The sequence below is a fragment of the Ochotona curzoniae genome, unplaced genomic scaffold, assembly GCF_017591425.1.
Source record: "Ochotona curzoniae isolate NIBS_2020 unplaced genomic scaffold, NIBS_Ocur_1.0 scaffold_1037, whole genome shotgun sequence".
NCBI lineage: Eukaryota > Metazoa > Chordata > Mammalia > Lagomorpha > Ochotonidae > Ochotona > Ochotona curzoniae.
This window is the reverse complement of record NW_024467083.1, coordinates 4,781,171-4,806,396: the sequence shown is the minus strand read 5'-3', so window position 1 is coordinate 4,806,396 and position 25,226 is coordinate 4,781,171. Positions and strand designations below refer to the sequence as shown.

Below are 25,226 nucleotides of genomic sequence, written 5' to 3'. Positions count from 1 at the left end.
TGGTCCCGATAATCTTCGAAAATTTAGGATTAGAAGGACCTTTTAGCCAGCTATTTCAGGACTCCCAATATATTTTTTGAAGTTGATTTACTTATGAAAGGGAGAGAAAGAATATGTGTGACTCTTCTGTCTCCCAATTGATTCCCAGACACCTGCCAAAAAAAGGGCCAAAATCAGTAGCCTAGAACTGCATCCCTCCCACGTGGATGGGAGGGACCCAACTACCTGAGCCATCATGTGCTGCCTCCCAGGTGCACATCGGCAGGAGGCTAGATCAGAAGTTACTGTGTACCCTGCCACTTCAAGATGGGACGCAGTCATCCTAAGCTGTGACTTACCTGCTATGCCATAGTACCATGTCCCAAAATACTCTTGAGATGATCAGAGAAAGAAACTCAGGGTTGTCCTCCTCAACTTTTGAGATTGATTTGGAGAACTTTGTTTTCCTTACTCTTAAATGTATTTATTCAAAAGTCAGAGCTATACACACACACACACACACACACAGAGCACTGGTTTACACCCCAGATGGTGGTTGTATTGGCCAGGCTGAAAGCAGGAGCCAGGCACTCCATGTGTGTCTCCATTGTGGGTGGCAGCCACCCAGGTAACTAGGGCCATCCTCTACTGGTTTTCCAGGAACGGTAGCAGGGAGCTGGCTTGCTCTACCTATTCTGCCCTACGATGCTGACCCCTGCAGAGCTTTTTCTTTTCCCCCCTTTCCTTTCTTTTCTCCCAAGCAAATCCAGTGTGGTTGTAGGAAGCTTGACTGAGTCTTGAATCTCATGGATAGAGTCAGCTACCCTAAAATTAAACAGCTTTAAATTCTAGGATACTTTTTTTTTTAATTAGAAGATCCATGCAATTGTTGTTTTCTAAGACTTCCACAAAAGCTACAGTTTTTAAATTGAGCTGATTATGAACAACTTATTTGCAGCCATTCAGTATTGTTTACTATGTGTTACTTTTCAAAGACAATTTAAGAGTAGATTTGATTCAGCTAATTGAAGGATGTGTCTACTGAAGCTGACCTGTTTATTGAAATATTTTAGTACCTGCTGTGAAAATTATCTCTTGTTTTTGCTTTGTTGTCACCACACAGAAAGAAGAAGGAAAGCTTCAAGGACAGCTAAACAAGTCTGATTCTAACCAGTATATTAGGGAACTGAAAGATCAGATAGCAGAGCTCAATCATGAGGTAAGTGATAAATTTTGATCTTCACATATTTCTTCCTTCCTTCCTCTGCATCGTAACAACCCTTGATTACTGGTTGCAGGACTGGCTTTTTCATGCTAAACATTTTCTGTGAGTCCTTGGTTATAACTAATCATTTTAGAAGATTATCTCTTTTTAAAGGATTTTTTTCTGCTCATTAAAGATGTGCTTTCCTAAAACCGTAATCGTGAGCTGAAAAATTGGTGAATATTTTCATGACAGGTTTTCTTACTGTGTTTTGAAGCTGTTGGTAGTTTGCCTTGGTGTCTAAGTTACTTTCCAGTAAACTAAAATTCGCCTTTCACCTGTACAGTTGGTTTGTGGTGTTTGCTGTTGTGAAGAGCAGGGAAGTCTTATTACTCATGCATTCTTTCCCCTCATGGTGCTATCTCTGAGATTGCAAAAAAGGATACTTGCCTAATATCAGTTAACAGATTTCTTTGTATTTGAACACTTTTTAAAACTGGTTCTGTCTTGAGTCTGTATTATTCAGTTCATGAAATTTTTAGTTTTACTAGGAACTGTACTGATTAAAGTATTGAAACTAATGTGTTTTACTTAAAGAGATACTTTTTGCTAATGTAGCTCTGGGTCAGTAGTTGTGCCTATATATTTTTTTTTAATGATAAATATCTTACCAAAATGAGTAGGAAAGGATATTAATCTTTTTGAATTGTTTGTGAAGTAATGTTTCTTGCTTTAGGAGATTTCAAACAGTAACACAAACCTCTTTTATTATAAAAGAAGGAAAAAGAGAGAAGGAAACTTATTTTGGCCACTAAATAAATTTAGACCTCAAAGGAAAAAGTTTGGACATAACCCTTTCCTGGTATTACAGCCTCAGTTAAAGTCTCGATGGTTTTGGGCAATGCCTCCTGGAGGCAAAGAGTAGATTCTGGATGAAGAAGGACCAAAATGTAAACAAAAAGGGAACATGTAGTTCACTTTCTCTGAGATTTGAGGCATTATTCATGTAAATGCTAATTCTTTAGCTATGGGAAAATTTGAGGGATTCTGGATCTTACACATATTGTGTTTACCTATTTGTATACATTTTAAAATAATCTGTTTTTATCCATAAACATGTATGAAAACACAATATACAAATAGGCATTTTCCAGAAATTCTTATTCTTTTGACAACTCTAGAAATTATTCTTTGAAATCAAGAGGGCATTTTTAGATGAAATTGTGACTAACGTAAAATGTCCAAGTATGATGATAAGCAGCTTTGATATTGCTGAATTAAGGAAATGATATATAAAGTGACTATTTTTTAAATTAGTCTAAAACTAATCAACAAATGTCAATTTTGTCTGCCAGTGCTAGATTCCTCTGGTTTCTCTAGAGACAATGAATTTTGATAAGTGTGTGTATATAGGTATTTGAAGGCAGATTTTTTTAAAGATGATTAGCTCATGCGGTTATAACAGCTGGGAGGACCTGAAAGAGTCTCTACCTGCAGGGTAGGAACTTGGGTGCCAGAACAGGGTTCAATCTCAGTTTGTAGACATCAGAACCAGAGGAATCAAGGATATAACTCTCACTTCAAAACTAAAAAGCCTGGGGCACTGGACCGATTCCTAGAATCCCAGGCGGAACTCAGGAGAGCCCTGTGTGCCCCAGCTCTCAGAGGGAGGGACCAACAGGCTTTCTGTGTTCATTCTCCCCAGACTTCCATGGTGCTGTACACGTGGAGGCTTGGTCTTCTACCAAATCCACTCAGATTCACATGCTTAGCTGTTTAGGAAACACCCTCAGACACTCAGAATGATGCCGGGCCAGAGTTCTAGGTATTCCTGAACCCAGTCAGGTTGACACCTGGGTGCGGTGGGTTTTTTGTTTTTTGGTTTTATGAATGGCTGAACACGCCATAGGTGTGTGCGATAACACTAGTATTTACCATCTGTTGAGTACCAGTACCTAACATGGGCCAAACATTATGTCAGACACCACATCCATATGATGTCCACCCCATGAAAGGTGCTGTTGTTTCAGTTCCATGGATGTAAACTTGAGATTCACAATTATTAAGTATCTTGCCAAGCAAGATGCTGTTTGAATATTGCTACTTGTAAATAGGAGCAAACTGAACCAGAGGATAATCCAGCTTGCCCTGTTGTTCTCTGTGCTGCTTACCCAGGCATCATAAAACCATATCATCAGTATCTGCAGTCTTAAGAATGGTGATTAATAGTAGCTTTTTACTCTTCTCTTCTACCCTGCTGCCTAAATTTGCATACATGCAGTAAGTGTGTTTTGCCACTGACCTAACCACAAGAACTCCCTGCTGGTACTGCAAATAGAGACTGATGTGCAGCTCCTGCTGCATCTGGAATCCCTCCCAGTGGCTTCTTTGTCCCCTAGCACTCCTGCCCTAATTGCCTGACTAGTTTTGCTCCTGATTTTATCCACTTTCCCTGGAAAAACATTTTTTTTTCTTGGAACCTTGTAGAACATGATTAAATCCTCTTCCCATAACAGAATCCAGGTGTCCACTTTCTGCACTTTTCTTATGCCTCCTACCACACTCCTCCCCATCCTGCCCACCCATTATCAGAGCGCCTGACAGGCCCTGGGTTCAGAACTGAAGAAAAAGGATTTTGAAACAGACTGTGCCCTGTAGGGCTTCACAATCTACAGTGGAGTGGGACACACAAATTGTGCTGTGAAAATAATGTACTAGCTGCCCTTTATTTAATAATTGCTCCGAGTTAGACACTGTATTAAGTGTTATGCTTCCATTATCTAATCTTTACAGTAGTCCTCTAAATTAAGTGGCATTGTTATCATTCATGTTTTACATGTGGTAAAATGTTCCTAGGAATTCAGTACCTCCTTATGGTCATGCACTAGTCAGTGACACAGGTTGGATTTTTTTTTTTTAGCTCAGATCATAGGACTTCAAGTTCACCCACTGTGTGCTGTATAGCCTCTTTGAAATAAACATGAATCAGATTACAACAATTTGGGCTGAGTTCTTTAAAAAAAGAAAAGGAAAGAAAAAAGTAAGCAGTTTGTCAGGCACATTGAGACTCCAGAACATTTAAGGCAGAGACATGAAATAAAATCATTAGTTCTAGGAATTAATAAACCATCTGCAATGTGACTATCTTCCTACAGCTGTTGACCACTAAGAACAAATGATATTTTACAAATGTCAAAAAGAGAGAAGTGGGTAGAAAGGTAATCTGGTTTAGAAGCCCAAAGATGCACTGAGGACTCACTTGGGTGTAGAAGTATTTAGAAGTATAATCTGTGGCTGAACTAAATCACCAGTCAATTAGACTTCTCTGGGTCCATTAGAACTTTGTAAATTATACATTTACAGTATAATTTATGGGAAAGCACATACTAGCCTAGTGGTCTGAAAATGTTTTGGAGTGCACATGTGTTTTTCACTTCTTGATGGTGATATAATAGTTCTAGTGGATGTTACTGGAAAAACTTATTTCAGACTAAGAATAACACATACCAAAAGTTAAAATCTCTCCACTTTAAACAACTCTGTTGAATTTTATGATGTCTTAATAATTTTAATGTATTTTATGACCTTAAAATTTTACAAAAGTAATTCTAGTTTTATTTGCTTTTCTACATGGAGCACATTTCCCTGTTGAACATTTCATGCAGCAGCTGCTAAACCAGGTGTTGGACCTTAGATGATTGCTTTAACCCTCATGATTAGCCTATCAAATACTCACGTTTTGTAGCTATAGAAAGGCTGAATAACTTGTACAAAGTCACATAACTAGTATGTGGTGGAGGCTAGGACTCCAAAGCAGAACTTTTAGTCAGGTTGCAGAGTATTAACCTAGAATAAAATGAAACCAAACTGCTTGTTTCTAAAAATAAAGAGGAGCCTTTAAAGCATGTGTGTTAATACTCTTCCTTGGTCTAGATGAAATTAAGGAGATCTGCAAATGCCACAGTATAGAAAACAACAATTTTTTGAGAAAAAGGAAGAAACAATAGTTGTAGGCATATAATACAGAACTCTGAATAAAAGCAATACAAAAAAGCATAAAAGGAGAAACCTGGTCACTTGCATATTTTAGAGTATATGAAGAACAGATCAGTCTGCTAGAAGAGCCCCAGCTGTCCCTGATGCTGAGGCATTTAGCAGCTGTTTCTTCAGTGGTTCTTCATAAAGCAGACCTAATTGCATTCCTTATTACTATTCTTAATATTTTGTAACAGAAAAAATGCACCATCATCAAAACTGAACATTTTAAGAAACTCCTTTGCATAGAAAGCATAGCAGAAAGCATTACCCGGACCACAAGTTAACAGCTCAGTGGGTTGCCACAAAGTGCTCACACTCGGATTTACCACCCAGTTCCAGGAAGCACCCAGCGTTCTTTTCATACGCTGGCAATACTCAGGCTTTTCTCAAAGGTGGTCATGAGCCCTGCGTCTGATAAAATACTTTTTAGGTTTTGGCACTTTTTTTATGAATGGTTTCGTGCAGTATGTACTCTTTTTATGTCTTTCTGCTTTCTTTCAACATGATTTTGGGAATTTTGTTGTAAAATATTGTAAAATATAGCAATAAGCTGTTCACTCTGATTGCTATATAATTTCCATTTGCATAGATATACCACAGTTGATTCTGTTGGTGGACATTTGGATTATTTCTAGTTTGATCTTTTAGTAGCATTGCTACAGTGGTCATGCCACATCATGAGCATTGAAGATTGTTCTTACTATTCAACAGCTTCATCAACATGTACAATCAGTTACTCTAATGTCAGATATTTTCTGTCTGTGTCAAGGTTTTAATATGCATTTCTCTGATTACTACTGAGCCTTCAGAACGGTGCTGACATAGGGCAGTAACTCCATGAAGAAGTTTTGAACAGATAAGGTGGCATACAATCTGCAAAAGGAATGCAAAGAAATGTCATTATATGTAAAAGTCGTTAGAAAGAACATTCCAGACAGAAGAAACAACTAACAAAAAGACTACAGAATAAAATGAGGGGCTCTTTGAGAAACCATGCTAAAGAAACCCTAGATTGTGGAGTGGGGGAGCTCAGATCATGTACAGTGCATTATAAGTCAGTAGTTACAATTTGTGTTTTGTTCTTAGTACACTATTGTTCCTGTTATAATAGGAAGCTTTTGAATGGTTTTTCGCCCTCATTTTTTGCTGCCTGATGATGTTGAATTGATTGTAGAAAGGGAAGAATGGAAATAGAAATGTATCAGGAGTCTATTGAAATAATCCAGGAAGGAGCATAAGAGTGGTTTGGAAGGAGGGTAGAAGTAGAATGTCACCATATGGATTCGTTAGATATGCTTCTCATAAGAGAAAACACATTTCGAGCTTGAGAAATTGAGTGAATGGCTGGTTGGTGCTACTGATTAGGATTAGGGGAAGGTAGAAGAAAAAGACCTCTGTTTTCTGTTAAATGTGAGACGAGAGTAATTGACATTCAAAGGAAGGCATTCCTCACAGTTCGGATCAAGAGTGCCAATCCAGGAGACCAGAATCAACATTGGGACAGACAGGAAGAAACCTGGAGCATGTGGAGAGCAGGAGTCCCAAAGAGGGCTTTGCGCTCACTTGGGGAGTGAATCATCAGACGGAAGATCTTCCTCTCTGTCTCTCTTCCTCTCTGTATATCTGACTTTGTAATAAATAAATAAATCTTAAAAAAAAAAAAAAAGAAAGGAAGGAACATTCAGCATGGGGCTGTGATTGGGTTACACATTGCCCTAAACTTTCTTAAAAATGAACTTAATAACAGTGACTTCATGGACCAGGCATTTGGTGCTTGGGACTTCTGCATGCTCTATCAGAGTGCCTGAGTTCAAGTCCTAGCTCAGCTTGCAGTCTAGCTTGCTCTTCACGTGCACCCCCAGAGGCAGCAAGTGATGGCTTCAGTGCTTGGGTCCCTGTTGCTAGCTCTTGGATTTGAGCTGGCCTGGCCCCAGCAGTTGCAGGCATTTGGAGAATGAAAAGTAAATGAGTGATATATGTGTTTCTGTGTGTCTGCTTTTCCAATAAATGAGATAAATGAGATCATTTTTTAAATTAATAACAAAACCCAAATACTAAATGTAAAAAAAAAAAAAGCAGCTTAGTCATTTGGTTTTATAGTTACTGATAGTTATTTTTTCTCTTTATTTCATAATGAATCATACCTTTTTCACTTTGTGCTTGTTCTGTACTACCTGCTTCTCCCAGTCTTCGTTGCCTTGTGGATACTGCAATGCTGCGTGTTTGTTGACAGGTTTAGAGAATGGTAGCCAAGAATAGAATTGGCAAACTACATTGCCAAAACAGGCTACTTCTGTGGCAGAAATGAGACTCAAAAATAAAGTTTATTTTATTTGTGTTGATGGCTACTGATGACTGAATTTTAATTTTTAATAAAATTTTAGTGTTTGAGAAAAGCTCTTAAGGTATAGAGTTGTAAAACTTTGTGTATGTTTTTGCAGTAGAAAATGTCCATTTTCCCTAAGAGTATAGCAGCTTTTTAAAAACAAAATTCCTATTAGTTTCATAGATATGTGCTAGCTCCTTTTTTTTATTGTATGTTTGAAATAAAATAATGAAAAGATCTTCCATCAACAGGTTCACTCCTCTGCCTAAATGTCTACAACAGTGAAGGCCAAACAGGCTAAACCCAAGAACCAGAACATCCATTGGGGTCTCCATGTGGGTTGCAGGGACTCAAGTTCTTGGGCTTTCATTGGCTGCCTCCAAGTGTGTGCATTAGCAGGAAGCCATGTTGAACTCAGTCCCAGGCATTGCACTGTGGACTCTGGCTGTTCCGGAGTTCATATTTAACCTGCTACACAGCACCACCTGTCCCATCTTCCTAGTAAAAGAACAAAACTATGCCCTTAAATTTTCTTTTTTAAATTTTTAAAAAATTTTTTGAAAGATTTATTCATTTTTATTACAAAGTCAGATATACAGAGAGGAGGAGAGACAGAGAGGAAGATCTTCCGTCCGATGATTCACTCCCCAAGTGAGCCGCAACGGCTGGTGCTGCACCGATTCAAAGCCGGGAACCAGGAACCTCTTCTGGGTCTCCCACACGGGTGCAGGGTCCCAAAGCTTTGGGCCGTCCTCGACTGCTTTCCCAGGCTACAAGCAGGGAGCTGGAAGGGAAGCCGGGCCACCGGGGTTAGAACAGGTGCCCATATGGGATCCTGGCGGATTCAAGGCGAGGACTTTAGCCGCTAGGCCACGCTGCTGGGCCGCCCCCCCCCCCTTTTTTTAAGATTTATTTTATTTATTTGAAAGTCAAAATGACAGGGAAAAACAGAGAGGTGTGTTTCATCTAGTGGGTCAGTCCCAAATGGCAGTAACAGATTGGGCTGTGCCAAACCAAAGCCAACAGCCCAGGATTCCAACTGCAGTGGCAAGGGCCCATGTATGTGGACCATCATCCCCTGCCTTCCCATGGGGCGTTGATAGGGAGCTGAATGGATGCAAAGCAGCTGGGACTTGAACCAGTATAGGATGGCAGCACTGCAGTTAGCAGCTTAACCCCATGTGCCACAATGGCAGCCCTTAAATTTGTTGTTTCTCTCATTGGAGCAGTTTTTAAAGTACCATGCAGGAGCTCACACACACCTCAGATAATTAGTTTTTTCTTCCCAGTCCAAAAGATTCCATGGAGATAATGAGATGTCTTATTTTTCCTCCTGTGAAAATTTCTGTAAGACCCTTAAATCAAATGGTTACTGCTGCTTTGTAATCTTCTGTCTCTATTTATATTTTAAGATATTATGCCTAATGGCTTCTTTTTTTTTTTTCTTTTAAACATTTGTTTTTATTTATTGGAAAAGCAGAGGGAGATAGAGATTTTTTTTTAAAAGATTTATTTTTATTATTTTTTTTTTATTGGAAAGGCGGATATACAGAGAGGAGAGACAGAGAGGAAGATCTTCCGTCCTATGATTCACTCCCCAAGTGAGCTCAACGGCCGATACTATGCTGATCCGAAGCCAGGAGCCTCTTCCGGGTCTCCCACGTGGGTGCAGGGTCTTAAAGCTTTGGGCCATCCTCGACTGCTTTCCCAGGCCACAGGCAGGGAGCTGGAAGGGAAGCGGGGCTACCGGGATAGAACCGGCGCCCATATGGGATCCCGGGCGTGCAAGACGAGGACCTTAACCACTGCACCACCGCGCCGGGCCTGAGATTTTTTTTTCCCACACTCTGGTTCACTCCCCAAATGCCTGCATCACCAGGGACTGGACCAAGCCAAAGTCAAGTCCAGGATGCAATCCAGGTTTCCCTGTGGTTGATGGGGAACCAAGTACTTGAACCATCACCTGCTGCTTCTGAGTTGCATTCACAGGACACTGGATTGGAAGTAGAGATGGAACTTGATCCCAGGCATCCCAAGGGGCGGCTTAGCCTGTGGTAGGTACCACAATACCTGCCCCCTACTGACTTTTTTTAAATGAGTGGCTAAACCTCCCATTCTTCTCCTATGTACCGTCTTAGCTTGAATACAGTTTACCTAATTTGAAGTCCCAGATTTACAAAGAAAACAATGTTGTGCTATGTACAGATTTTCATGTCTAAAATAATATCACTACATAAAGTACTGTAAACTGATTTAAGTTTCATATAATTCTGAAACCAGAAGTATTCTTAAAATGTGTCTGAATTTTTCATCTTATGAATGAGGAAGCTGAGGTCCTGAGAGTTACAGGATTTACCCAAAGTTACACAGCTGTTTGGTCAGCAAGAAGGAACTCCTGCCCAGGCATTCTGGTTTCTGATCCACCATAACCCACTGCCCCATTGTAATCCTGCTGACCCTCTACCATCTGTGAAACATCATAGGAGTCCCATACATATTGCTCAGCTGAGTTAAAATGAATTCTTTCTCTCAGATGAGTGTCTTATGTAGAGTTGTAGACATCTGTGTCACTTGGTATTTCTTCCTTCTCTTTCTACAATCGATTTTGAACTTGGCTTCCTTCCATCTGTGCTGGCAGTTTCTCTCACTTGGTCATTTAGGTTCTGCTTCCGTCTCCCCTGGTAGCTATTGAAAGCTTGGCTTTTAAACTTCGGTGGCTTTCTGAAAAAAAGAGAGGCAATTGTGATTTTATAGCTAACTTCAGCATTTCCAAATGCACAGAACTATAAAAAAATTAATCAATCCAATTCATTTTACATGTCATTTGGAAAATACAAACTTATTCAAGGACAAATTAGCTTAGCTATTAAGTATATTTGGTTAGAAGAGTAATTGAGTGGGTGATTCACAGCTGATTCTAAATTAGGTTTTTTTCTAAACTCTAGGATTATATATTACTTCCTGTTCATTCCTTGCCCCTGAAACACCACGTTCAGGAGAAAATTGAAATAAATCACACACAGGATGCCTTGCCTTATTCAATACTTTCAGACAGTCTCCAGTCTTCCACTCATAAAAGGAGAGTTCAGTCCTGTCATATGCATCTACATATCTCATTCCTGAAGTTAAAGAAAAAATAAATACTAGCTTGTAAATGAAATCTGTGCTTCTAATGATAATAATTTCATTAAGGAACGGGGGTTTATTCATGAGAGTGTGAGCAAAAAACAAAACAGGTTTAGTGGCAAAGGGGATGTGCTACAAAAATGGAGTCACTTCCTTGAGAAAGAAAAAAAAATCAAGCTAAGAAAAAAGATGGATGAGTTAAAGGTGTTAGCAATGAAGGAATCATGACTGGATATGAACTGTGCTACTTCAACAATGTGGAGGAATCCAACATGCAGGGGCGGCCTGGGGAGGCGTTGGGGGAAACCCAGAGCCTATGAAACCGTGTCATAAAACGAAATTAAAAATAAATAAATAAAAATAAAAAGTAAAGGTATTAGAAAAAATAAGATAGCAAGAAAGGAAGTTTGTGAAGACTGTTACCTAAAATGCCTCCAGAAAGTCTTCTCAAAGGGTCAAACCTAAGCAAGAGATACCTGTAGAGCAAAGAATCGGCTTCAAACTAGAGACTCAGACCCACGATGCTCCAAGTAAAAAAAGTACCTCACACCGGTCAGGAAGTAGAAACTTACATTTCTTAGTGTGTTTTGAAGGTCCTGGCGCAGTATGCTGAATTTGTGGATAACTGCGAAGTTTTGTCAACGCTTAACATTACATGAGTATAGATAGATTTCATGTGTTTGGGGCGGAACCAGTGTTTATTATTGCTGGTCAGTAAATCTCTTAAGAGGTAGACTTTTTACTAATTACTCCATGACAATTGGAATGGTAATGTAAATCTTTTTTTTTTTTTTTTTTAAATTCAAGAGATGCTGAGAAGAGAGAACATATCCACTCTCATCTCACTCTCCAGCTGTCCACAATGGCTAGGGGCTGGGTCAGGCTGCAACCAGGAACCAAACCGATAGTCACTAACCATGCAGGTGGTAGGAACCCAGCCACCTGAGCCATCATCCGCTGCCTGTCAGGCTGTGCGTTTGCTACGAAGCTGAAGTCAGGATCCAAACTGGGTATTGAACCCAGGCACTCCAATGGGGGTGAGTGCATACACGATGTGTTAACTGCTAGACCAAATGCTCACACCCACAAGTATTAAAAACCAACTTAAAAGAAGCAAAGTGAAAATGGCACTTAAATTTTGGGAAATAAGGGCAGATGAAGGAAATGGAGATAACTAAGCTCCACTGATGGTTTTCATGGTTATTTATAGCAGTTCATAAGCAGATTTTATTCAAGGACGGAAGAAACTTCTCTTTTTGCAGTCCCGTGAGGAAACCATACTAGTGGCATCCTCAGATCTCAGACATCAGTAAAGTGATCATTAAATTCGCTTTCAGGGGTCAGAGTTGTGGCAAAACAGGTACAGCTGCCATTGCCTGCAATGCCAGCATCCCATATGGGCACCTATTCATGTCCCAGCTGCTCTACTTTTGATCCAACTTCCTGCTAATGGCCTAGGAAAAGCAATGGAAGATGACCCAATCATCTTCTGTTGCTCGGACTCCTGTCACCAAATGGGAGGCCTGAGTGAAGCTTCTGGCTTCAACCTGGCTCATTCCTGGTCATTCTGACCATCTGGGACATGAATAGGCAGGTAGATTATCTCTTTCTCAGTCTCTCTTTCTTTGTATGTAATGGTACTTTCCATCCAAGTGCTGTGCTAAGTATATAAAAGACCCAGTTGTTAAGGAGTTCAGAATGGTAGGGAATGACATCTGGGCAGTATTGTGGCACCACATGGCAGCATGGTCTAGATGCATGATAGCAGGTCTGTTGTCATAGGGCTGCCTCATCTGTGTAGTAAAGAAGGTATAGAAAAGAGCCAGAAGAAGGATAGTAGAAAAGCAATTCAAGCAGAGGTGCATGTGCAAAGATTTGGAGGCAAATAAAAAACTTAACAAAGGAAGCCAGGAAGGAGCAATGTATGGGTATGAGGGAAGGAGTGGTCTTGGCAGTAAGGCAGCCCCTGGAAGCCCACATTCCCTATCAGAGTGCCTGGGTTCCAAGTCTTGGCTCCATTCCCAATTCCAGCTTCCTTTAATTCTGTGCACCATGGAAGGCAGCCATGAGGACTCAGTTGAGTCTCTACTACCCCACATGGGAGGTCCTGGATTGAGTTCCCAGCTGCCTGCCTCAGCTGAGGACCAGCGCTGGCTGCTGTGAGCATTTCGGAATAAAGCAGCAGGCAGATAGCTCTGTCTGTCTCGCTCTCCTTCCCTCCCTCCCTGTCTCCTTCCTTCCCTCTCAAATAAATACTTTTGGTGTTTTTTGTTTTATTTAGGGAGGAGGGAAAACAATGAAGAGGGGGGTACCCCTGAAACCAAGGAGAAAGAGACTTCCTCTGTTTGTTTTTAGTGCATGGTACTGAAAATAGCCTTTATAGAGATGGATCTGAAGGCTGAGGAGAAGGCTGTCTTAAGCAAGAGGACATCTATGAAATACAACCTGTTTCCTTGGTTCCGTTTTGGAATGGCTTTGAATTTTGCTTTTTTAAGGTTTTGGCCCATACGATGTGATTTAGAGCTGATTTGGATCCTTTCAATCTAATTTGGATTCTTTTTTTTTAATTATCCACTAAGTTATCCAATTTTTCTCACTGGTTATAATGCCCTATATTTCTAAGAATGAATTTTCATAGCATGCTTATTTCTATGTGCATTCATTTTGTAGCCAAATAATGTATTCATTTCATTGAGTCTCAGTTATAGACAGATAGATACATAGATATGGTGAAGTTCCCCTAAGAACTACATTTTGTTTTTCTTTTTTTTTTTTTTTTACATTTTCTTTAGTCATTATTTTCTTTTAATCAATATTAACTGGAGAATTATGGGTCTTTTTGCATTTTCATTAATATTATTCCCAATGAAATTTTAATGTATGCTATATTTTTAAATGTAAAAATTCAGAATTTTAAGTATCTTTTTTAAAGAAAAATCTTTTTTCCTTCAGATTGAGTAAGTCAAACTTTTTTTAATTATTGGAGCCAGAGTTGTGGCATGGTGGGCTAAACCACCACCTACAATACCAGAGGGGATGCTGGTTACGTCCTGGCTACTCCACTTCTGATCTAGTTCTCTACTAATGTACCTGGGAAAGCAGTGGGGGATGGCCCAAGTGCTTGTGCCCTACACCAGTGTGGAAGATCCAGAAGAAGCTCCTGACTCCCAGCTTTGGTCAGCCCAGCTCCAGCCTTTGTAGCCATTGGAGGAGAGAACCAGTGGAGAGATCTCTCTGTCCCCGTCTCTCCCATTCTCGTTCTCTCCTTCTCTCTTCTTCTCCCTCTCTGTCCCCGCATTTCTACTCTCTTCAGCCCTTCCTCTTTCCCCATCTGTCTCTCTTTGCCTATATAACTGTCTTTCAAATACATACATAAGTCTTTTTTAATGTTTATTTAAAAGGCAGAAAAAGACAGACAGGACATACCCAAATGTTCCCAATAGCCAGGTCTCGGCCAGGGCTAGCCAGAACCCAGCCACTTGACCATCATCTGATGCTCTCCGTGGTACGTACAAACAGGAGTTGGAACAGGGCCAGGACTCGAACCCAGACACTCCAGTAGAGAATGCAGGTGACCCACCTGGCATCCCAACCACTTTATGCCAAAACACCTGCTGCAAGTGCTTCAATTTTGAAATGCTAGTTGTTTTAAGGAACAATGTCATGTCAGTGGCAGTTGTCTAAAATGGGAACATTTGAAAACATGTTCCATAATTTACTGTCAGTTAAAGGGTAATTGGTAAAAGCTGAATAGCTAACACTCTCAGATTTATAAAAACTAGGCATTAACTGTGGTTGGAAGTCTTCAGTGCAGTAAATCATGTGCTTTTCGTGAACCGTATCTCACAGATGCAGCTGGACATGATAATCAGATTTTCATTCCCCACAAGCTGGATAGCTGAGTATGTCACGCTAGTAGTACGTGTCAAAAGCTCAGTGCTTCTTTGCTGCCTGCCTGATTTAAGTTGTTGTGGTCAGCCTGAGGAACCTGTGATATGATAAGATAGCATTCATGAGGTCATGTGGTTTGTAAGTGCCCAATCTTAACACAGCAGCCTGTAAGCACCTCGGGATGAGGAAGAGAGGAATACTAACCTTGTCTGTTGGAAAGCTTATTTTTGTATCCTGTGGCCAAATAGCATGGGGTGTGTTTGTGGCTGTATGTGTATACTATATGTTTTTAAAAATATTTTCTCTCAGGAGTTACATTTTCTAGGGGGAAAAAAGTGAATACTTCAAATGAATTCATTTTATTTTACCTATGAGTACTTCAGTGGTAAGTGTTTAGACCTTTGTTGTAAGTGTTCTCTGCCTGCTTAAAATGAAGCTCTGGGAGGTAATCAGTGTTTTTTTTCCTGTTGAGGAAAAATCTAGATGTAGATCAACATTGTTCGTGAATTTTACTTTTCTCCATCGAGGTTTGTTTCTGAATTTCCTAAATAGAAAATTGCTTATTGGGCGAGCATTGGACTCAGAGGTAAGACTGCTGCTTGGGGCACCTGCATCCCATGTGAGAATGCCTGGTTCTGAGTCCAAGCGTCATTCCAAGTCTGACTGTGTGGGAGGCAGCAGATGATGGCTGCAGTGCTTGCATCCCTGCCAACCACGTGGGAGAGCAAGATGGAGCTTCTGGCTCCTGATTGACGCCTGGCCCAGCCCTGGCTGTTCAGGCACATGGGAGTAAATCAGTAGAGGAAAGAGCACTCGCTCGCTCTCTGTCTCTCGCTCTCTCTGTTTCTCTCTCTCTCCCTCCCTCCCTCCCCTTGTCTTTCAAAAAAATAAAGATTAATAAGATCAAATTATATAGATATAAATAGATATTGGGGGAAAGAAAACGTACTTATTTTTAGTCTGACACCGTCAGACTAAACGAGTGTCTGATTTTATCTGTAACTGTGCATATATATGTATATGTAACAGCTTTTCTGAAATATTGAAATATTTTACAATTCATCAGCTTAAAATAAGCCAGTGTTTGTTTGTTTAGTATATTCAGGCTTGTATAGGTATCATCACAATCAGTTTTAGGACATTTTTTCTTATCCACTCACTGTAACTCCTCCTTTTCCCTCCATGACGCCTTCCCCTTGCATCAGCAACCCACTGATGTACTCTCTGCCCCTCCGAATGTCCTTGGTCTGAACATTTCATATAAATGGAATCATGCAATATGTGGTCTTCTCTCAGTATTTCGCCCCTTTTGCTGTATGGTATTTCATTATGTAGACAGACCATATTTTATTTATCCATTGCTGATTGTTATTTGGTTTATTCTTACTTTTTTACTATGAAAATAATACTATGAATATTTGTTATAAGCATCCATGTAAACATAGGAGGAGTGTTCTCAAAGTTTGATTTTATGACACAGTTTCATAGGCTCTGGGATTCCCCCAACCTCTCTCCATACCTCCCCCTATGGTGGATTCCTCCACCTTATTGCAGTATTACAGTTCAAATCAAATTGCAATGAAAGAATCATTGTAAGCATGTACCATGCATTGAGCCCAGCATCTTACTGTCCGGATAAATTCAGCAGTTTCTTGGGGAGACCATCTCTGGTCTGAAGGCAGAGCTTGTAGAATATCACCCTGACCCATTAAAAGCCACAACTTAATGCTAGCATCTCTTAGGAGCACCATTTCATGGCCTGGCTGCCCCAAATATTTAGACCCCTAGTGAGAGAACAGGAAAGACTCCAGCTCCTGAATGCAGATCAGCCCTGATCATCATGGCCACTTGTGGAGTGAAGCAATGAGTGGAAGATCTCTTTCTCCCTTTGTAACTCTGCCTTTCAAATAAAATAAACATTCAAGGGGGAAAAAAATAAGATGGAGTGAACTTCCCACGAACCTTTGCTGTCGTTGGTCTGGGTGTACACTTTGTGGAACTGCTAGGAAGATAAACTTGTGTTCCGACATTTGAAGAACAACCATACTATTTTCCAGAGTGGCTGTACCATTTTGCATTTGTACCAGCTACAGATGAAGCTTCTTATTTCTCTGTATCCTTACTAACATTTGCCATATATGTCTTTTTGAGGATAGCCATTCTTGCAAGTATAAAGTAGTGTCTCAGCCTGGGTTTCTTGTTCATCCCTCTGGATTGCTGCTCAGGTTCTAATCCCCGCAGCCCCACTTCCCATCCAGCTCCCTGCTTGTAACCTGGGAAGGTAGTCGAGGATGGCCCAAAGCCTTGGGACCCTGCACCCACATGTGAAACCTGGAAGAAATTCCTGGCTCCTGGCTTCAGATTGGCTTAGCTGCAGCCAGTGCGGCTGCTTGGGGAGTAAATCCCCCCAGATGGAACATCTTCCTCTCTGTCTCTCCTCTCTGTATATCTGCCTTTCCAATAAAAATAAATGAATGTTAAAAAAAAAAAAGAAAGAAAGAAAAGAACACATCCAGAAACTAAGAAGTGGCAGGTGTTTGGCGCAGCCATGAGCTGCTTGGGATGATAGCATCCCTTAATGGAAGACTTTAATTTGAGTCCCAGTTCTACTTCTAGTCCCGCCTTCCTGCTCATTCACACCCTGGGAGACATCAGTTGATGACTCAAGTCTTGGGGCCAACCCGTGGGGGTGACCCAGTGGAGTTCTGGCTCTTGACTTCAGGCTCAGCTCGGGCTTGTTATAGGCATTTGATCAGTGAACTAGCAGATAGAAGATTTCACTCTGTTACTGCCTCTATTGGCTTATCAAACAAAAAGAAAATAAGTAAATAACTTTTTTTTTTACGAAAAGTACGAGCACCTACAAAATGGGAGAAATAATTTAAACATTTATGTATTAAGGGTCTTGTATCTGGAATATTCTTAAAATGCTCAGAACACAGTTTAAAAAATAATTAATTGAGTCGGGTGCTGTACCATAGTGGCTAAAGTTCTCGTTTGCATGCAATGCAATCCCATATGGGCACCAGTTCATGTTCTGGCTGCTCCACTTCTTATTCAGTTCTCTGCCTGTGGCCTGGGAAAGCAGCAGGGCCCTTGGGACCCTGAACCCACATAGGAGACCCATAAGAAGCTCCTGGCTCCTGACTTCAGATCAGCTCAGTCCCAGCCATTGTGGCCACTTGGGGAGTGAACCAGTGGGTGGAAGATCTGTCTTCTCTCCTCTTTGTATATCTGAATTTCCAATAAAAATAAATAAATATTTAAAATATAAAATGAATTATCTAGTTATTAAACAGGCTAAGGAATCTGAATAGACAGTCATAAACAATACAAATGGCCAATGAAGACCATAAAGTGTGTCCAGCGTTGTTAGCCATCAGAGGAATGCAAGTTGAAGCCTCAGTGAGATGCCACTTATGTAGCAGCATGACAGGTGCTGACAAGGATGCAATGCAGTTGCAACCCTTATACACAGTAGTGAGGTTGCAAAACACACACTTAGAAAACACTTGGGTTATTCCTCAAGCAATTAAACATAGGGCTTCTGCATTACCAACAATCCCACCCACAGGATTTAGATACCCAAGAGAAATGAAATATGTCCACATTGCAACTCATGCATAATTGTTCATAGCAGCATTTTGATTAATGTCAGTCAGTTAGCTGATAAGTAAAATGTAGTATTTTCATGTGGTAGAATATTACCAATGAATACAAGAAGAGAGATATTCGCAAATGCTACCACATGGTTGATAAATGAAAGAAATCCAGCACAGAAGACCACAATATATGATATGATTCCATTGATATGAAATATTGAAGACAGGTAAATCTACAAGAGAAATTAGGTTAGTAATTATGGAAGGGGGCAGGATTCGTTGGTGACAATAAAAAGGTATGTGGTTTCTCTTGGTGGAATGAAAATATTCTATGAGAATCTGGTGACAGTTTCCTAAGTCCATAGCTACACTAAAATCCATTTAGTTATATACTGTAAGCAGGCGAATTATGAACTGTCTTTCAAGAAAGCCATTGCATGATTTGTAGTCTCTGCCTTCTGGAGAGTGATCTAGCCAGGCATCCATAGATGGGCTCTATTAAAGTGTTCGCAGCTATTTTGTATATGACATAGATGTACCTTTTGAGGACTGGGCTCATTATTTTATCAGGTGTTTTTCTGTGATCTGACACCTAAAAAGTTAAGGATACTATTATTGAGCCACTAAGTGGAACCATGGTATTTAGCAATTGTGATATATCATATACATCTTATTTAGATTTGGATGAAGGATCTCTTTGGTTTTTGGTTAATTCTATTTGCCATCCTACATTGCAGTTTATTTGTCAATGTTTATGTAATTTGTGTCTGCCTAGGTAGACAGTATAGGGCCTAGAACAGTACCTGGTTCAGGCATTGTTAATGAATGAAACTCAGCTTTTCCCGTCAGACCAGACTTGTTAAGGAAATTGAAGAGCACTGGGCTCTGAAGCCAGAATAACAGGAGATGCAATCTAATCTCGCCACTTTCTGGCTCTTAACTGGTGACACAGTAAAGATTTATGTATATTTTTTTATTGGAAAGTCAGATATACAGAGAAAAGGAGAGACAGAGAGGAAGATCTTCCATCTGCTGATTTATTCCCCAGGTAGCTGCAAAGGCCGGAGCTGAGCCAATCCAAAGCCAGGAGCCAGGAGCACCCCCCCCCTCCCCGGGTATCCCACATGGGCACAGAGCCTCAAGGCTTTGGGCTGTCCTTGACTGCTTTCCCAGGCCACAAGCAGGGAACTGGATGGGAAGTGGGGTCACCAGGACATGAATCAGCTCCCATATGGGATCCCAGCGGCATGTGCAAAGGGAGAACCTTTGCCACTAGGCTACCACGCTGGGTCCAACTGGAAATACTTTATAGTGTTATTCTGGGCAAGTTAATTCACTTCTTTGTCCCCTTGTCATCTTATGGAAGTTATTTTGATTGAGAATTAATACTGAAGACACTTAACACAGTAGGACTTAGAGTTCTCCTTTTAACAAAAGAAAGTGCTGTTACTATGCCAGCTGTAGCACAAAACACATCGTTCAGTCACAATATTTTACAAATGATTAGATAAACCTAGTGGAACTATTTCCATTGCATTGATTCCTTCACAGCCTTCATAATAATGTTTCGAGTCTTTTGAATGGCATAAGATCCTTCGTAAGTTAGCACCTGTTCTCCTTCAAGTTCCATTTCTCATACTCTCAATTTGAAATATACATTGCAGCCACAGCAACCAATGGCAGTGTCCCTGCAGGTAATACCGTTACTGTCCTCTGGGCTTTGCTCCATGCCAGACGTGCTTGGATTTTCCCACTGTTCACCTACCATTTTGTTTGAGATCCAACTCCTGCATCGTAATCTTTCTCCTGCCCAAAAAATGCATCCTAGCCAGTGTGTTGCTTCCCCTGAAGGACTGTATGACTGAATGTGCCATCTTGGAATAAAGTCTACCAGGCTTTGGCTTTTGTCTTTGTCTCCCCCTCTAGACTCTTAACTCACTGAAGGCCAGAAGCCTTGCAGTTACACTTGTCTTTGCCCTTCCAGCATATAATATAGCTCTTCTCATCCAGATATTCAGTGTATATTTGATTGAGGTATGGAGAGATTAATCAAGCCCAGGATACAGCGTTAAAGAACAATATTTCCTCTTATCAGAATTCAATCTAGACAAAAAAGAAGTACTTCATTTTCATGAAGATATTTCACTAATGGTTTGACTTTTTAAAATGCTTTAGCTAAAGGTTAAATCAAATGAAACCTACGTGACACTTTGATGTAGCTTTTTAAAAAGTTCAGAGTGAAACAAGTGTGAAGTGATTTATTTCCTGTAATTGGTCATAAATTTACATAGAACCTCATACATTGCTAGGCTCAGCGCCACTGACATTAGTCTACCTTCTAACTAATGTTAATGGTTTCAATTTGATCAAGATGTGTCAGCTGCCAGGAAGATGTTCAGTGACAGTTTCATTTTACTTGCCCAGAATGCTGAATAGACCTAAGTATGCACCATTAAAGACGAAGAAAGACTTCTGTGTAAATTTCTGCCCCCTCTCCTCCTCTGCTAACAAAAGCATGGTATAAGTTCCTTCCATTTCAGACTTTCTTGCTTTGTTCCACTTTGCATAACACTTTGCTTCTGAAAGTGTGAGCTTTTTTTTGGTCCAGATTTTTTTTTTTTTTTGCTGCACATTTTTTATTTTTTATAATCTTTACATACTTAATTAGAGTAAAAAGGTTCAATGGCTACAGGAAAGTGGATAAGACTATTATTTCCACATTGTTTCCTTCATGTGTCTGAGGTAAAGGTGGATTTTAAGAGAAAAGCCCCACCCAGTCTCCAATCCACCCCAACTCTCTGATGTGGGGCATGCTCCGAGGGTCTTGCTCAAGTGGTTTTGATAGTTCATCAGTTCTGAATTGCTGCCAATCTCGCCGTTCTAAGCGTGATGAGGTCGTTGAAGAATCCACTGATTGACATAGTCCATCTTAGAGACTCCGTTTTCCCAGTTATTCTCTGTCAATATATGGCTGAGTTGGTTGATTGACTAGTTCTGTCCTCTGTCTTTTCATGATTAGGGTTCTGAGTCTGGCAGTTCAATTGAGGAGATGCCCAAAGAAACTTTGTCTGAAGTGTTCCCAGACCAGATTCTTGTATGTACTAGCAAGTACAGGGCCCGGCACACTCCATCACCCCAATCAGCTGGTGGTTGCAATTGCTGAGTTGATTCTGTTTCCAGCCCTGTCTTCCACACTAACCAATGGGTGTTGCCAACCATTCTGGTTTTGTCTAGCACACACTTGACCCTCACATAAACCAGTGGGAGCTGCAGCCTATTTGGAGTGACCCACAATAACCCCCACCAGGCCTGCCCCCTATCCTGGTTTGCCTGTATGTGTGGCAGACTTTTCCAGTCTTTCCTACATCCCATTCAGTTCTCATACGTGTCAATGGACATTGAAGCCTAGTTCAATCCAGTGAGCCCAACTATCCAGCCCATATACATGCTGTTGGGTGCCTTTCTGTCTAGCTACCCCACCCCCTGTCCTAGTTATTGTGCCCTCCCGTGGGAGTGGTAATCCAAGAGGGATGAGCCCACTATTTCCTTTGTAGGCCACTCCCACTCCTGGATCATGCACTCTCCAGGTGGTTCTGTGGTTTGACTTGACAGAACTGTGCCAGCATCTGCCAGTTGATACTGCAGCTAAGCCCAGCCAACCCTCACCCGCTCCGATTTATGCTTGCACCAGTAGGAACAATCAGCTCAGCCTGGCTTTTCCCTGATCTGGCTCACATGAGGCACACAGGTGTTGTAGTCCTGCCTAGTCTGGTCTGCACCCATGCCAGCTAATGCTCTCCAGTGGGAGTAGCTGTCCAGCAGGGGAACCTCCCCCATGTTCCCACTGCTGGCTCTGCCCCCTCCCTTCCTGGTTCCCACGTGTGCTGGTTGGGCACTGTGGTCACATCTGGTACAGGCATTCCGTATTGTGCACTGGTTTTTGTCGTGACCAAACCTGGCTCGACCCACACTCTGTTCTGGTGCTCAGATTTGCCAGAGGATGATGTGAACTGATTCAGCCTGGTCTGCCCCCAACCCATGCCATATGTATGCCAGTAGGAAACTTTCCATGGCCTGTTCTGGGCTGTTTCCGATCATGCTTCTTGCGCTCACCTGCCAGGTCTGTGTCCTGCCAGAGTTGTTGCCCAGGCTCCTCCATCAGAATCTCTCCCAATGTCAGATTTTGCACATACCAGGGGGTCCATGAGCAAGCCCTACTCAGTTCACCTCCTGTCCTAACAGGAACAGTGGCTTTTCCTGACTGGCCTTCAACCCAATCTGGCTTTTACTGTTGGATGTTTCAGCCCAGCCATGGCTTGTCCATACCCACATATGGCTCACACATGGCTCAGTAGGGGTTGAGGCCTTGCCTAGTCCATCCCACATCTACCCTGGTCCTCCAGGACACCAGAGGGTGTTGGAGTCTAGCCCAGCTTGATGCGTCCAGTCCCTGTCCACACTTGTGCCAAGTGAGATTACAACCGTATTCTGTTCAGAACGCAGACCCCATTCCAGCCCACGTTCTCCTTAGTGGGAACCTCAACCCAGCTAGGGTGTCCCATTAGCTCCCCAACCGGGCCTGATCCCAGCCAAATATCATATGCATGCCAGTGTTTGCTCTGACTCAGCTTGGCAGAGCCCCTCACCTGTCCCAGCCCTTGCCTTACACTCTGTGGCTTAGCGTCCCTCGGTGAGCTTTTATTTTATCCATTTTGCATACAATCTGTGATTTTTACAATTTTAAATGTGCTCCAGAATTTTGTTGTTTAGTCAGAACTGAAAGTGTTCTTGACTCTAAGCTATTCAATATTATCCTGATAAGTTTTTGATGCCGTTTTCCCCCTTTGGTTGAAGTGCTGAGTGGAGCTTTGCCTCTTGTCTGGGTAATACAGCTATCAAGGAGTCGTGACCTCTGTTGATCACTCTAATTGGTTTCCTGTTCTCATTCTCTGGAAGTCTGTCGGTGTGTGTGCTTGTTACCGGTTTTCATCTTTGGTTTGCAGTTCAGGTTTTAAAGAAGGTGATAAACGGAAATAAATGTAGCAGGTCATTTTCCATTTATGTTTTTTTTTTTTTAAGTTTGAAAGCTGTCAAAGATTCTGTAGGGAATTGAACAGAATTACTGGTGAAACTCTGAAAGAAGGGGAAAGAAAACTGAAGTTTCAGAACCTAAAATACAAATCTGTGTGACTGTGGACTTCACATACATCTTATATAAAAGATAACGTATAACTATTTGCACTTATATGCATTGTACATCAGTTACAGAAATGGTTACATATACTTTTAAAAGCATTAGCTTTCTGTTTTACAAAGATTGATTATATAAAGCCAGATGTACAAATAGGAGCTTTTGTAATCTGATATGACTCAGTCCTGGAAACTTACTGCAACTGTTTTGCAGTTCACTTGGTATCACATGACTCACTTCAATGGTTTAAACCCTGTCTAGTAGTGATCAAAGTTCATTTGGTTAGGGGTTTTTTTGGTGTGTGGATGACTTTTTTCCACTTTGTTGTGGATTGATTGTCTTTCAAAATACCCAATGCAGTCCTTCCTCTTATTCTTTTGAATCTCAGAAAATGGTAGCTGTCTGCACAGTGCGACCTCCAATCTCACACAAGGGAAAAGAATTTTTTTTTAGTATCAGATAATATGCATGGAAGTACTTTTCACTATAAAGCATCACATAAGCATAAATATAGGGACTCATTATCAATTTTATTATTCCCAAATATTAAAATATTAAGTCAGCCTTAAGTTGTTTCTAGTTAGCAGTATCCTATAATGTGCTAAAAGAAAGAATACGGTAGAGAACATTCTGTCTCCTTTATCTCCATGGACACTTGTCTGAGTGATTGAATGGTCTCAGCATAGATTTCTCTGTTACTTAGTTGATGCGCTGTGTAATGTTGCACAGTGGGTTAGTCCATCATTTGGGACACCCAATCTCCCATTGGAGCACCTGAGATCACGCCCTGTCCCTCTTTCCAATCCAGTTTCTACTGTGTGCAACCTTGGGGAACAGTAGAGAATAATGCAGGTACTTGGATCTCCCACGTGGGAGACCTGTATGAAGTTTCTGACTTCTGGCTTCAACCTGACACTGCCTTGTTCATTGCAGGCATCTCGGGAGTAAAATTGCAGATAAAAGATACTTCTTAGTCTCATTCTCTCACTGCCCACCCCCACTAACTCCATCAGTCTGCCTTTCAAACAAATGAAAATAAATGAATAAACTAGCAAGAAAGAACTTAAAGACTACAAAATTCTGACACTGACATTTTTGTTTATCACAACAAAAGCTTATGTGTTTAACATTGAGTTTTTTGGCTAATAATGTGAACTACTGAGAAAATTTTCAACGATGATGTGTCCGTAATGATTTTGGAGTCCTTTGGAATATCAGGGTATCCATATCTGCAGGCTCTTCCTACCTTAAAACTTCAATGATGATTCGTATGTAAAAATGTTGTTGTGATTTTTAATACTCTTTTTCAGTATTTGAATTTTTACTTTTGTGAGTTAGAAACTCTGCTATTTCCTGTCAAAACCTACATTCATCAGACTATGAGCATGATAGCTTCCTGTTTTCTTATTAACTGTATTGCATTTGTGCCTTTCTCTGTGTAAGTTGTATAATATCATATCACTTTCCTTTTCTATTTACTAAGTGCTTTAGGGGGTTAGCTTTGTTTAATATATGCAGGGAAGTTTTTTTTTTAATCTGTTGGTATTGCAAGGTTAAGATTTTGTTAGCTTTTTAAGTTACAATTAGTATATCAGATTCTTAAGTATGTTTAAATAAATTCTACACATTTTTTTTACATTTTTTTACTCTGTCTCTTAATGCATAACATGATGAAACAGTCCGCATCAGGTAAGAAACAATCCATCATTTGGGTTTTAATACTAGCATTCCCATTTGACTGCTTATTGATACTCTCATTCAACATTTAAAGGAGTAAGAATAAATGAGCGCTTGGGGCATTTTTATGTGTAGTTCATCACCCAACATCTATGTACCTCTTTATTAAGCCACAATGCTGAATTGTGGAAA

The 25,226-nt window shown here is 40.8% G+C and overlaps 1 protein-coding gene across 1 annotated transcript in view; it reads left to right on the top strand.

Annotated features, from left to right (window-relative positions):
* Positions 1–25,226, top strand: part of EVI5 (ecotropic viral integration site 5) — a 169,616-nt gene that overhangs the window by 133,845 nt on the left and 10,545 nt on the right. The window contains exon 19 of the mRNA XM_040999074.1: positions 1,103–1,198. Coding sequence (XP_040855008.1) covers positions 1,103–1,198 — 96 coding nt within the window. The remainder of the gene's footprint in view (positions 1–1,102; positions 1,199–25,226) is intronic.